The sequence below is a fragment of the Eptatretus burgeri genome, chromosome 5 (assembly GCF_056783735.1).
Source record: "Eptatretus burgeri isolate ZD-2024b chromosome 5, Ebu_testis_v1, whole genome shotgun sequence".
NCBI lineage: Eukaryota > Metazoa > Chordata > Myxini > Myxiniformes > Myxinidae > Eptatretus > Eptatretus burgeri.
The window spans coordinates 73,130,989-73,143,799 of record NC_140965.1 but is presented as its reverse complement, the minus strand read 5'-3'; the positions used below and the strand labels follow the sequence as shown (position 1 = coordinate 73,143,799).

The 12,811-nt window shown below is 43.0% G+C and overlaps 1 protein-coding gene across 16 annotated transcripts in view; it reads right to left on the bottom strand.

Annotated features, from left to right (window-relative positions):
- The window catches only part of LOC147026688 (voltage-dependent N-type calcium channel subunit alpha-1B-like), a 592,527-nt gene that overhangs the window by 323,264 nt on the left and 256,452 nt on the right, over window positions 1-12,811 (bottom strand). For all 16 annotated transcript variants that reach the window (XR_015058466.1, XR_015058468.1, XR_015058470.1 and 13 more), the window contains exon 10: window positions 8,394-8,450. Coding sequence is in view for 10 of the 16 variants with exons in the window: in XM_085882404.1 (XP_085738530.1) it covers window positions 8,394-8,450 (57 nt within the window). In the remaining 6 variants the exon portion in view is untranslated. The remainder of the gene's footprint in view (window positions 1-8,393; window positions 8,451-12,811) is intronic.

Here is a 12,811-nt window from a genome sequence, read left to right as displayed (position 1 = left end):
ATAGGTGTACCATATCCCTGTGTCGTAAGAGGCGACCAGGGTTGCGTCAGGAAGGGCATCCGGCGTAAAACATGTGCCAAATCACTATGCGGATCATACGGATGATCCGCTGTGGCGACCCCAAACGGGAGCAGCCGAAAGAAGAAGAAGAATATATATATATATATATATATATATATATATATATATATATATATATATATATATATATATATATATATATATACATACATACAGTGGGGAGAAAGGTATTTGATACACTGCCGATTTTGCAGGTTTTCCCACTAACAAAGCACGTAGAGGTCTGTAATTTTTATCATAGGTACACTTCAACTGTGAAAGACAGAATCTAAAACAAAAATCTTGAAAATCATATTGTATGATTTTTAAATAATTAATTTGCATTTTATTGTATGAAATAAGTATTTGATCACCTTCCAACCAGTAAGAATTCCAGCTCTCACAGACCTGTTAGTTTTGTCTTTAAGAAGCCCTCCCATTCTCCACTAATTACCTGTATTAACTGCACCTGTTTGAACTCATTATCTGCATAAAAGACAGCTGTCCACACTCAAACAAATCAGACTCCAACCTCTCCACAATGGGCAAGACCAGAGAGCTGTCTGAGGACATCAGAGACAAAATTGTAGACTTGCACAAGGCTGGGATTGGCTACAGGACAATAGGCAAGCAGCTTGGTGAGAAGGCAACAACTGTTGGCGCAATTATTAGAAAATGGAAGAAGTTCAAGATAACAGTCAATCTCCCTCGGTCTGGGGCTCCATGCAAGATCTCACCTCGTGGAGCCTCAATGATCATGAGAAAGGTGAGGGATCAGCCCAGAACTACACGGCAGGACCTGGTCAATGACCTGAAGAGAGCAGGGACCACAGTATCAAAGAAAACCATAAGTAACACACTACGCCGTCATGGATTAAAATCCTGCGTTGCACGCAAGGTCCCTCTGCTCAAGCCAGCGCATGTCCAGGCCCGTCTGAAGTTTGCCAATGACCATCTGGATGATCCAGAGGAGGAATGGGAGAAGGTCATGTGGTCTGATGAGACCAAAATAGAGCTTTTTGGTTTTAACTCCACTCGCCGTGTTTGGAGGAAGAAGAAGGATGAGTACAACCCCAAGAACACCATCCCAACCGTGAAGCATGGAGGTGGAAACATCATTCTTTGGGGATGCTTTTCTGCAAAGGGGACAGGAAGACTGCACCATATTGAGGGGAGAATGGTTGGGGCCATGTATCGCGAGATCTTGGCAAACAACCTCCTTCCCTCAACAAGAGCATTGAAGATGGGGCGTGGCTGGGTCTTCCAGCATGACAACGACCCAAAACACACAGCCAGGGCAACTAAGGAGTGGCTCCGTAAGAAGCATCTCAAGGTCCTGGAGTGGCCTAGCCAGTCTCCAGACCTGAACCCAATAGAAAATCTTTGGAGGGAGCTGAAAGTCTGTGTTGCCCAGCGACAGCCCCAAAACCTGAAGGATCTGGAGAAGATCTGTATGGAGGAGTGGGCCAAAATCCCTGCTGCAGTCTGTGCAAACCTGGTTCAGAACTCTCGGAAACGTCTGATCTCTGTAATTACAAACAAAGTTTTCTGTACCAAATATTAAGTTCTGTTTTTCTGATGTATCAAATACTTATTTCATGCAATAAAATGCAAATTAATTATTTAAAAATCATACAATGTGATTTTCAGGATTTTTTTTTCGATTCCGTCTTTCACAGTTGAAGTGTACCTATGATAAAAATTACAGACCTCTACGTGCTTTGTAAGTGGGAAAACCTGCAAAATCGGCAGTGTATCAAATACTTGTTCTCCCCACTGTATATATATATATATATATATATATATATATATATATATATATATATATATATATATATATATATATATATATATATATATATATATATATATATATATATATATATATATATATATATATACATTATATATAAACTTGTGTGTGTGTGTGTGTGTGTGTGTGTGTGTGTGTGTGTGTGTGTGTGTGTGTGTGTGTGTGTGTGCTTGGTGGTGGTAACCATTGATGCTCTGAGAGACTTTGTCAGCATTCATTGCAGGTGTGCATTGTAATTGTTTGTGGCTGCTGAAATTCCTGTCATTCTCAATGTGGCATCAGCATTTCTGTCTGTTGAGGTGTGAGATCGTTGGGGCATCTGGAGAAGTGATTTTTGCTTCTCCTCATGGTGAAAGTGCCTTTCTCAGGGACAGCTTGAACACTGGGGTGGGTGTTTTCCATATCCCGCAGATTTTTAACGTACAGTATCTGGTCATCCAGCACGTGTAGTTCACATGGTTGGTAATGAAGAACAATCCAACAATCCTTGAGAAAATGTCCACAAATAAGTCGTTGTTGTTGGTCTGAACAGTCCGATCAAACGTATGTTAGTCTTGGATGTAGTAGACATACGTTACCCAGAATTGTAGTCTCACTGTGTCCGCCCCTCTGTGTTTTCTGTGTATACTCACCATACTCTCCGAGGACCTTGTCTACTATTGCATTGTACATCACCTCCTATGCTCTCTGCTCATTACAAGATGTAAAGATCCGTCATGTCACAATCACCTCTTCACCCAACTCGGTCGTTGTTAGAAAGGACAGAAAATGGACGACTTAGAAGAGACAGTGGAGAGTTGGAGAAGATAATCTGTGACATTGAAAACTCATGCAATCCATTCAGATAAACCCTCACAAGTGCGCTGTACAATATCCAGACAGGTAAAGCATCCAGCATGGCTGTGAAGGAGTACTTCCTTTAATTCCACCAGGAGGGAGAGAGGCAGTATGCTGAATTCACAAGGCCTGCATATAGGATCCTGCTCACTTTGAACAACTGATCAAGAGAAACAAAATCTTCAATTTTGAATGTGACTGTGTCAAAAAACAAATAGGCAACAAATAAGAAAGCCACCAAGTTGAAATACATGCATGACTTACTGGGACGGCTTGTCACCTTGGCACAGAAACAGAAAAATTGATCTTCAGCACGTGCTGTCCTGTCTGACTGCTGTGGCATTGTCTTTGTGCTGCACAGATGAAGCCATGGCCAAAAGAGCAAAGAGTAAACTTCTTCAATACTTGTTGGATCAAGTTGAATCTGGAGAGCAGTCACCAGTTGATGCCTGCTTTATTAAGAGAAACTTGTTATTGCACACTTTACCTCTGAATATACCTCTCAACTATGGTAGCCCTGCTAGGATACATCCTGGTCCAAATTACTGCTCCATGTCATCGGCACAATGACATAGTATTCGATAGCTATGCAACTCCATCAACCAAGGATGGAGAACGGGAGAAGAGAGGTTCCGATGGCATTGTGTACTCCATCACTGGCCCAGAATAAGTTCATCCAAAACTAAGTGACGTCCTGAAGTCACCCTCTTTAAGCATCAACTGCATGACGTGTTATCAAGAGAGTAGGCAAAAAGTGAATCAGGACCCATTTTCTCAAATTGCCAGGATTTCTTCGGCGACACTGACAAATTAGTTCGATGAACAATCATGTCATCGCAGAGGAGGTTGAGGTGCTATTATGCAATCATCATGAAGCAGATAAATGCTTGAGTCTCCACATTAGAGAAATCGTGACTTCTCCAGAGTTGAGTGTAAACGTTGCTATGAGGGCTACAGATTCCGATATTGTCATACTACTACTTTTCCACTGCCACATACATCGGGCCAGAATTTGTATCGACGTGGATCCAGAGCAAAATGGAGATTTGTGGATATTTCTTCCATTGTGGAGAAAATAGGACAAAGTATGTACACTGCCCTCACCACGTGTGATGACACATCAGCCTTTGTTCGGCTGTGGAAAGTTCGACCAGCAACATGTCTGAAGGTGAGTGAGTGATTCAGGGAGGAGTTCACCACTTTGGCTTGTGATACGGAAGTCGATGAAACGGCATTGCATGCCATCGAGATATTCATGTGCAGCATGTACGGTTTCAGGAATGAGACCTCATTGAATCATGCTCAGTTTCTTTCCTTTGATAAAGCCCATCCAAAAAACCCCAAAATCCAATCAACATATTGAAGTGGATTGCTGCCAGCAGTTTACCACCGTGTAGAGCGGAGTTCCTTCTCCATGTCCAGCGATCAGCATTTATGGCAAGGATGTGGGCACATGCTCATGAGAAACAAATCAATCAATCCCCGGAAGAGGTTTGGGAGCTATCAGATTGTTGCTACGATATTGTCTGGTCCGAGGGTCTGCATCTCCCCATAAAGCTCAAGCTCGATGACAAACTGGAAAATGACAGTGATTGCGACAGTGATGACAGACGGTCTCTATCATCGGATGATGAAGATGACTGACCATTGATGCAATTTCAGATGCCGATCATACCATGTACAGTACATCCATTTGCTGTAGTTTCATTGAGACGTTTGCAGACATTTTGTCAAACATGTTTACCACTTAATACATTTCATTACAGCAACTGCCAACTAACTTTAACAGATTCTTCAGACCTTTAGTCTGATTTATTTTTAGTGAGCTTATGAGGTGAGGTGAGCTTATGCAATCAAGCAGTGTCCGTAGGTGAGTGAGTCAGTCAGTCAGTGGGTCAGTGAGTCAATCCCTAATCACCTCAGTCATTATCACTGAACCAAACACACGATTTTGATGGAACTTGGCCACAAGCTTCATACGTGTTGCCTAACGAAGGTGTATTGACCAGATGAAAATCTGCACTCTTTAAGGGGGTTCACATGGGGGGTTTTGACCCCCCCCCCAAAAAAATAGGTATTTGCTCTCTTCTCTAAAACTACACACACAATTTCCATGAAACTTGACCACAACCTTCATCACCCATAATGTACCGACAAAGTGTATTGACCGCATCAAAATCTGCACTCATGAAGTGGTCTACAGGGGAGGTGGGGGGTTGAACCCCCCCCCCCCAAATAGGTATTTGCTCTCTAGTCCGAAACTACACACACAATTTTGATGAAACTTGACCACAACCTTCATCACCAGTGATGTACCAAAGTGTATCGAATGCATCAAAATCTGTGCTCAATAAGGGAGTCTATGGGGTGGGGGGAGGAGCAGTTGATCCCCAAAAAATAAGTATTTGCTGTCTCCTCTGAAACTGTATATAAAATTTCAATGACACTTGACCACAACCTTGTTTCACCAATGATGCACTAGAGTGTATCGACCGCATCAAAATCTGCGCTCATTCAAGGGTGTCTACGGGGGAGGATTTGACCTCCCAAAATAGGTATTTGCTCTCTTCTCCGAAATGACACACCTAATTTTAATGAAACGACCATAACCTTGATCACCCATGATGTACAAAAGTGTGTTTACCGCATCAAAAGCTGCACTCATTAAAGGGGTCTACAAGAGGGTTTTGACCCCCCCCAACCCCCAAATAGGGATTTGTTCTCTTCTCCGAAACGACACAAACAATTTGATGAAACTTGACCACAACATTCTTCGCCCATGATGAACCAAAGTGCATTGACTGCATCAAAATCTGCGCTTATTAAGGGATAATACAGAGTGGGGGGGGGGGGGGGTTGATCCCTTAAAATAGGTATTTGTTCTCTTCTCCAAACGACATGCAGAATTTCAATGAAACTTGACCACAACCTTCATCACCCTTGATGTACCAAAGTTTGTTCACAACATTAAAAAAATTCAGAGTCAAAGGGTGTCTATGGGGGGTTTGAGTGACTGTTGCTCCTGATCCAGGTGGGCTTCAGAACAGGCGATCCTATTTTTGTTCTTTATTAGATGATTCTTGTTACATGTAGGGTCTTGTTACAGCTTTAGTTTCTAATTAGAGGTTTAATTAGAGCTAATTAATGCATTTTAATGCAAATTAGTCTGACCTTTATTGATTTTTGAGTCATGCTTTCATTCTTAGTAGGAGGGGAGAAATCTGAAAATACAAGTTTGATACCTGGACTCGAAAATCTAATTAAATGTGTCGTATGGCGCCACAACAATTTGCCGCCAAGGGTGCGAGTCTTATCTGGCTGAACTTAAGAATGAGGTTTTCAAGCTTTGAACTTAAGAATGAGCTATTCAAGCTTTGAACCATACCATTGAGAAATTTGTTACCAAACTGTCAAATCTAATTAAACTGGGCCAAGCTCCCTGTCCAGTGTGCCTCTGTTTCAATGTACACTCAGGACGAGATTTTGTACAATTTGCCAAACTCAGACCCCAAGTACTGCTAAACTGCAGGATGGTGTGCCGATTCATGTTCTGATTCATGTTATACAATGTTCAAAATATAAAAATCAATTGAAATTTGGTAGTTCCTTGATCAGAGACTGACAGGCGAGCTTGCGGAAAGACAGTGAACCAATTGCTTAACTCTGCTTTGCGCTACATGTGCGGGGTAATAAGGCATATTTTTAAGGCGTTGCTGCTCCACAAGCACCACCGAATGCTGAAAATGACAAGTCTGAAGACGACGATGGTTCACGAACGGTATTTGACGAGGTAGATTGTTTCAGAAGTCAAGGATGAGACAACGTGAAATGTTTGACCAAGTTATAAAAATGATCAATATGATGTGGTACGAGTGACAGGTTAGCTGCAAAATGTCGAAAACCCGGTTTTGTTCAACAACTTTCAAAATTTGACCTTTGCATAACCTTTAAAGGTCACAAAACAATGTTGTGGACATTAAAATAAGGAAACAGGATACGTGCTATGGCTTAATGGAGTTAGTTCGTCGAAGAAAGTCGAAAACCCGGTTCGATTCCCACAACTTTGAAAATTTGACCTTTGTGAACTTTAAAGGTCAAAGGTCAAGGATTATGACCTTTGGTGCAAAACTTCCTCTGGAACATTCCAGGAACAATATAACGTCATATAGGCTATATGGCATTTCGCACTCCTCGGATTATCCATACTTTGATGACATCAGCGTAAAAACAAACTTGAAGGGGGCGCCACGGGCAAGGGGTTCGAGATAGAGAAAAATGGTGTCAAGACTTTAGGTGGGGAATGACCTCAAGATTATGCATAAAAGATATGGTCATCCTAGCTCTCAAAGTTTGGGCGGTTGTATGATTTTTTATGTCAAAATTCGCAATTTTCTCAGTTCGTGATCTTGTGACCTTGATCTTGGGACGAAAATGAAAAATCGAGCTCCGTGGGGAGTCTTTATATGGCAGGTGCCATAGGGCTAACTAAATACCGAAACCCCTGCCAGATTCGACAAACCCCCTCGGAGAAGATGTAAATTGAAATTGGCTACCCCCTATAAACACGTTTTATGGGCGTGGCTCCGCCCATAATAGGCGCACCACGCCCATTCTCAAGAAAACACAACTACATCATGATATAAACCTCCCACCAAAATTTTATCAGGATCGGATCAAAACCCACGGAGCTATGCTCGGGACAGACAGACAGACAGACAAGCCGGTCGGCGGACATGGATAGTCGACTACCCAATAGAACCTGACGCGATGGGCCCGTTCGATGGGGAATGACGTGAGGATTAAGCACAAGAAAATTCATGATCCTAGCTTCAAGGGTTAATGCTGCAGATTGTTTTTTCGTTAAAATACCCCCACATTTAGAGGTTTTTCGGCCGTTGCAAGGCAACGGAGGGGTCCACAGCAACGGTTCTTTCTCACACATAACTAGGACATACCATGAACCTACCATACCAGTTTTATGTATATCTGACTCATAGTCTCTGAGATTTTATGAACTTCATTTTTTTTATTGTTTTCGACCAGGTTTCATTCAAAGTCTATCTTCGACAGTTTTCATAGGATCCGGCTGGAAATTTTTGACAATATGGCTGAATGTACTGCCCACAGTCGCGCATGGCCCGATTTTTGATTTTCGAAAAAATACATTTTTTTATGATTTTTCTAAAATTTCAAAGTCCCGTTTGTAGGCAACAGTGGTGTCCATAGCAACGGTTCTCATTTGCATACAACTAGGTCATGGTATGAACCTACCAACCAAGTTTCATCGTAATCGCCATTTTAAATACTGATAATAAGGGTAGAACAAATCTCAAAAAAAAAAATTTGAATTTTTTTTTTTTCGACTACATCGACAACCCAACAGACACACACCAATCACGAATATAGTGGTGACTTATTTTCTTCGTGAAAATATTTTTTCGTCAACCAATATATCCATTAAATTACAACACAAGTCAATAATGAAAAAACATCATTCATGTGAAAACATTTTTTTTTAATGCCAAAGATGAAACAAGTGTTTCACTGATTAATCACACTGCAAGCATTTTTGGAAGGTTGTAAAAAATCATCATGATGGACTGATAATATTTCCTGAAAAAGTGTGCAAATCAAAAAGCACAGCCAAACCCATACATGTGAAAGAACATCAAATAAAAATTACCTTCAAGAGCTGAGTGATCCTCTGCATCTCTATCCTCTTCTTCCAGTAGAACTTCCTCTGCAGTTCAGAATGTGAAACAATGCCAAGGTTAGTTACATATTAAAGACAAAATAAACTAGAAGGGCACTCAGTGGAGCGCATACCTCCACCACGCAATGCCTGATCCACAAGAACATATCAGGCAAAATACATTTTGCAAATATTATGCGATATATCGTTTTTGGCCCGATCTCTCAATGGTGAAGAATCACTTAAAAAAATTCTCGTAGTCGGATGCGGATCAGGATCTTCACCAAAATCTCATCATTTCGTCCTTGTCACACACCCAACCTATCCGGAAAATTTCATCCGGATCCGTCTTCAACTTTTTGAGATATCCTGTTCCACCGAGGGCGGCGCCACTGAGCAAGACTCGGTCTCTGTGAAGAATGGAATATTGAAGTTGAAAGACATCAGAAACGAAAGAAACGAATGGCTGATGAGAACTCGAGAGACGCTGGGTTAACAGGTAAGGAGGAAATGGAAAGAGTGATGAAGAGAACACTCGACCATCTTCACAGAGAAATGGACGAAAGGTTCGCTCGTTTGAACGACACCGACGCCAAGTTTGGGTTCCTTCTCGATGTTGAAGTACTGTGTTAGGGCACTGACGGTAACGAACTAAAGAAGAAGTGTGAAAATTTGGGCGAATTGTACAGCTCTGATGTTGATGGAAAGCAGCTATATGAGGAAATTTTGAATTGCAGAATGTTGCCGTCAAGTCGGGCCAACATTAAAATATCAAAACCTGAAGAGCTTCTCAAATTTATTTTTCGGTATGGAGATGAGAGCGTCTTCCCCGATCCTCGCATTGCTATTCAGATCATGCGAACCATCGCAGTTTCCATCGCCAGCTGCGAGAGATCATTCAGCAAGTTAAAACGAATACTTTTGTAATTGAGAGCCTCCATGGGCCAAGGCAGACTCTGTGATCTTGCTCTGCTGAGTGTAGAAAGAGAAGAAACTGAAAAACTGATTTTGAGCACATTATCAACCAATTTGCATCAGTGAAAGCAAGGAAGGTGAAGTTGTAATTTTCATGTAATGCCATAATTTGTGAGTTAAAAGATTAAAGAGCTTGGGTTGTATTTTTGAGCTGATATAATTTCAAGGTTATCCAAAAGATGGGTGTCAGATGCAATTTCAGTGCTTGCCATAGGTGCTATTTTCCGTAGATACGCCCCTGCCTGGGACTACTCACTGCCTGCTTCCTTGATCCCGCCCGGTTCAGTGTGCATGCTTGTAGCATGTGGTGCTGCATTGCAGATTCGTTTGTTTGTTAAGTACTGTATTGTGAGTATTTATTGTCTCTGTCTGGGATTCCATTTTTGTTTTGTCTATTGTGTCTGATGAAGCCGGCCGTAAAGCCGGCGAAACGTTGCCTGAGACCGGGTCTGATCTCGCTTTTTTGCTCAAATTAGTGGAGTCGATCTTGTGGTTTTTAATTTTTGTTGGAAGTGCCTTCTTCTTCTTTATAAATGTGTCATCCCATCCGCCCCAATCATATACATATATACATATATTGTGATGATTTTGGAAAGGTACCCAGGTGAGAGCATACATGGACACTTGGAAGACCCGAGGATGAGTTATTTCATTCGTTTATGTGTAGATAGACCTTTGCCGATTGTCTAATGGTTTGGGGGTGGGGGGGGGGCATGCGTTGAGGTAATTTGTGCATCCCCCGTATGATGTCTTCCTCCTCTCCCCACCCCCCCCCCCACTTTTGCTCCTTTTAATACCCCATCAGTCATACCTTCAACCCCACAGTCGATTGGTCTTCCTCGGTCCATCTGCATCCCTTTCCGCTACCATTCCATCCGTGCATTTTATTAAGCACATTTGGTCCATCTTTGGTCATTAATCCTTCGGACTGATCGGATTACCTGCACCGCATCGATCTTTGTTCCTTCTTGTATTTCACACGTTCGTGGCACAAAGCACAATACTTGTTGCATTTGTAATAGAGTACAACACTCTTCCTATGTGCAATAAAGTACAGTGCTTCAATCATGCGAACAGTGCATATGGTACAAAGGATATTTGCATGTGCAGGGAGGAACTGGGGGCACCTGCTGTGTCTTTAGCACACGAGGGGTGGGGTGAGGGCTGTGTTTAAAGGACAGTGGGATTTTCCACGAGCTAGATCGTGGACCCACCCCCATCTGATTCGCACCAATGAGAAAGAGTCTCACATGAGACGAGATAGAGAAAGCAATGGCCTCTGAGGAGAAAGGAGCTCAGAGCTTGTCCTTTTCCTTGTCCGAAAAGCTTGTCCTGCGAATAGCAGAAAGGAGCACAGAGTGCGGAGGAGAGAAGGAAGGCGCTCATAGTACAGAAGAGAGCAAGGAGAAAGCCCAGAACGTGGGTGGCTTGGTTCATGTGGACCTGCTTGTCCCGGGTGCACAGCAAAAATGGAGCTGCTTGCAGTTCGCATATGTTGCGCGCCGGAGAGGACTTGCTTACTGGGTCTGGACGCCTCAGAAATACCATTGCATATCCCATCTCCCAACGCGTCGCATCGCCACTGCACCACCCATCTTCCCCATGCATATCCTCCACCCCCCTCCCCCCAGTATATTGGGACTTGCACAGTGCCATTGGGCTGTGTGAGGTGAGGGAACAATTCGACCCCAAGCTGCGTACTTTTCTTTCTTATCAGTTCTTGTCTCTTCTTCCCAAATCTCAAGGAAATTCTCCTTGTAACAATTGACACAGAAAAGGCAAGCAACAACTTGCAAAGATGGCAAACTTCAAAGGACCTGGTGATCCGATCCGGCGTGAGCATAGAAAACAAAGCACTGTGACGGAACATAGTATTCACATAAAAAAGGAAAATAAGGCATTGCTAATCGAGGTTTCCGTACCCCATGATTTGGTCTAATGCCAAGGTCACATTTGCTCTACGTCGAGGATACGGCGGACGTACGCCCTCTGAATTGACAGAAACGTGCGGCGGCCGCAGAGAAACTGAGGTGGCCTCAGGGAGGCCCTACGCCATTTGGCTATATTTTACAGGCCGTAGGGTCGCCGTGGAATTATAGCGCAGAGTTATAACTTTTTTTTTCATTTCTACGTTCGCCGTAGCAATTCGACAAGCCAAGCTATGACGTAGATGTGTTCCACGTCGACCGTACGTAGGGCGTACGATGGGCTTGCGTTATTCGTGCGGCTGCCGTAAGCTCTTCTCAATGAAAAATGAATTTTCCCAACCCCCAAAAAATTACGGTGGCCGCACTATTTCCACGGTCGCCGTACGGTGGCCTTGCGGTCTGTGTGACGACCTGCGTGCAACACAGGGTCGACGCACGGTTCCCCTACGCCCGCCGTGCACCTACGAATGGCCTCCATGGCAGTCTGCGTCGACCATCCGTCCACCGTGCGCTACCGCTGGAGATCGGAGTATAGGTGTTTGCCAATACCGTGGTGCCCCCAGAATCCCAATTGAATTCGTTCCAGGAGGCTGCTCGGATTGCAAAAAGTTCGGATTCCAAAAATATTTTCCCAATAAGAAATAATGGAGTGAATTAATCCGTTCGTGGAGCAAAAAAAACCCCTCTTTCAAGACACTTTAAACTGAAATTCCCCATGTTTAAGATAAAATAAGATGAGTAAATGACCTTCGGTGGCGGTGTATTGTATGTAAACTGGTACAATCACCAAATCCAAAGGTCCACACAGGCTCGAGCTCCGGCCTGGGTTCCGATCGCTCGCGCACTCTGCGAGAGCGCTGCCCCCAGGGCAACTCATCAAACATGATGCCCGCAGAACCACAATCACTTTCATCAAATGCATCGGGCTGAGGTAATCATGGATATTCCAAATTACAACTGGTTTTGCTGTGAAATGCAATCCTTGCCCGACAGTACGTCACGCCACGTGATCGGATTGCTTTTTTTGTTATTAATTAAAACAATTAAAACAAGATGATAAAAAAACAAACATCACAAATGAAGGTGAAAACACGAGGTAAGGCCTGTCACAATTGGCTCGGCGGCCGGAGGGTCTCCAAAATGTACGGGCACTAGAAATTATAAAGCAGCCGCAGTATTTCCACGGTCACACAATGTAGCAGTCACATAATATGTTTTTAGCAGCGTCCGCGCTCATAGAGAGCTCGGCTTTGTTGTTCTTCTTCTTCTTCTTGTGAAGACAAAACCTTAATATCTCGGACTCGGCTCTTGTATGTACAAGATCCGGATCGCCTTAAATACTGAGCACATGTACACATCCTCACATAGACGGTGCCTTTTGAGAGCGTCTATCAGGAACTTTTAAATATATTCGGACATTTGCTTTTAAGTTTCGAAAAATTGACGTTACTATTTAAAGATTATTCCATTTATTGTATTGTAATTTCGTAAATACATTATATATTT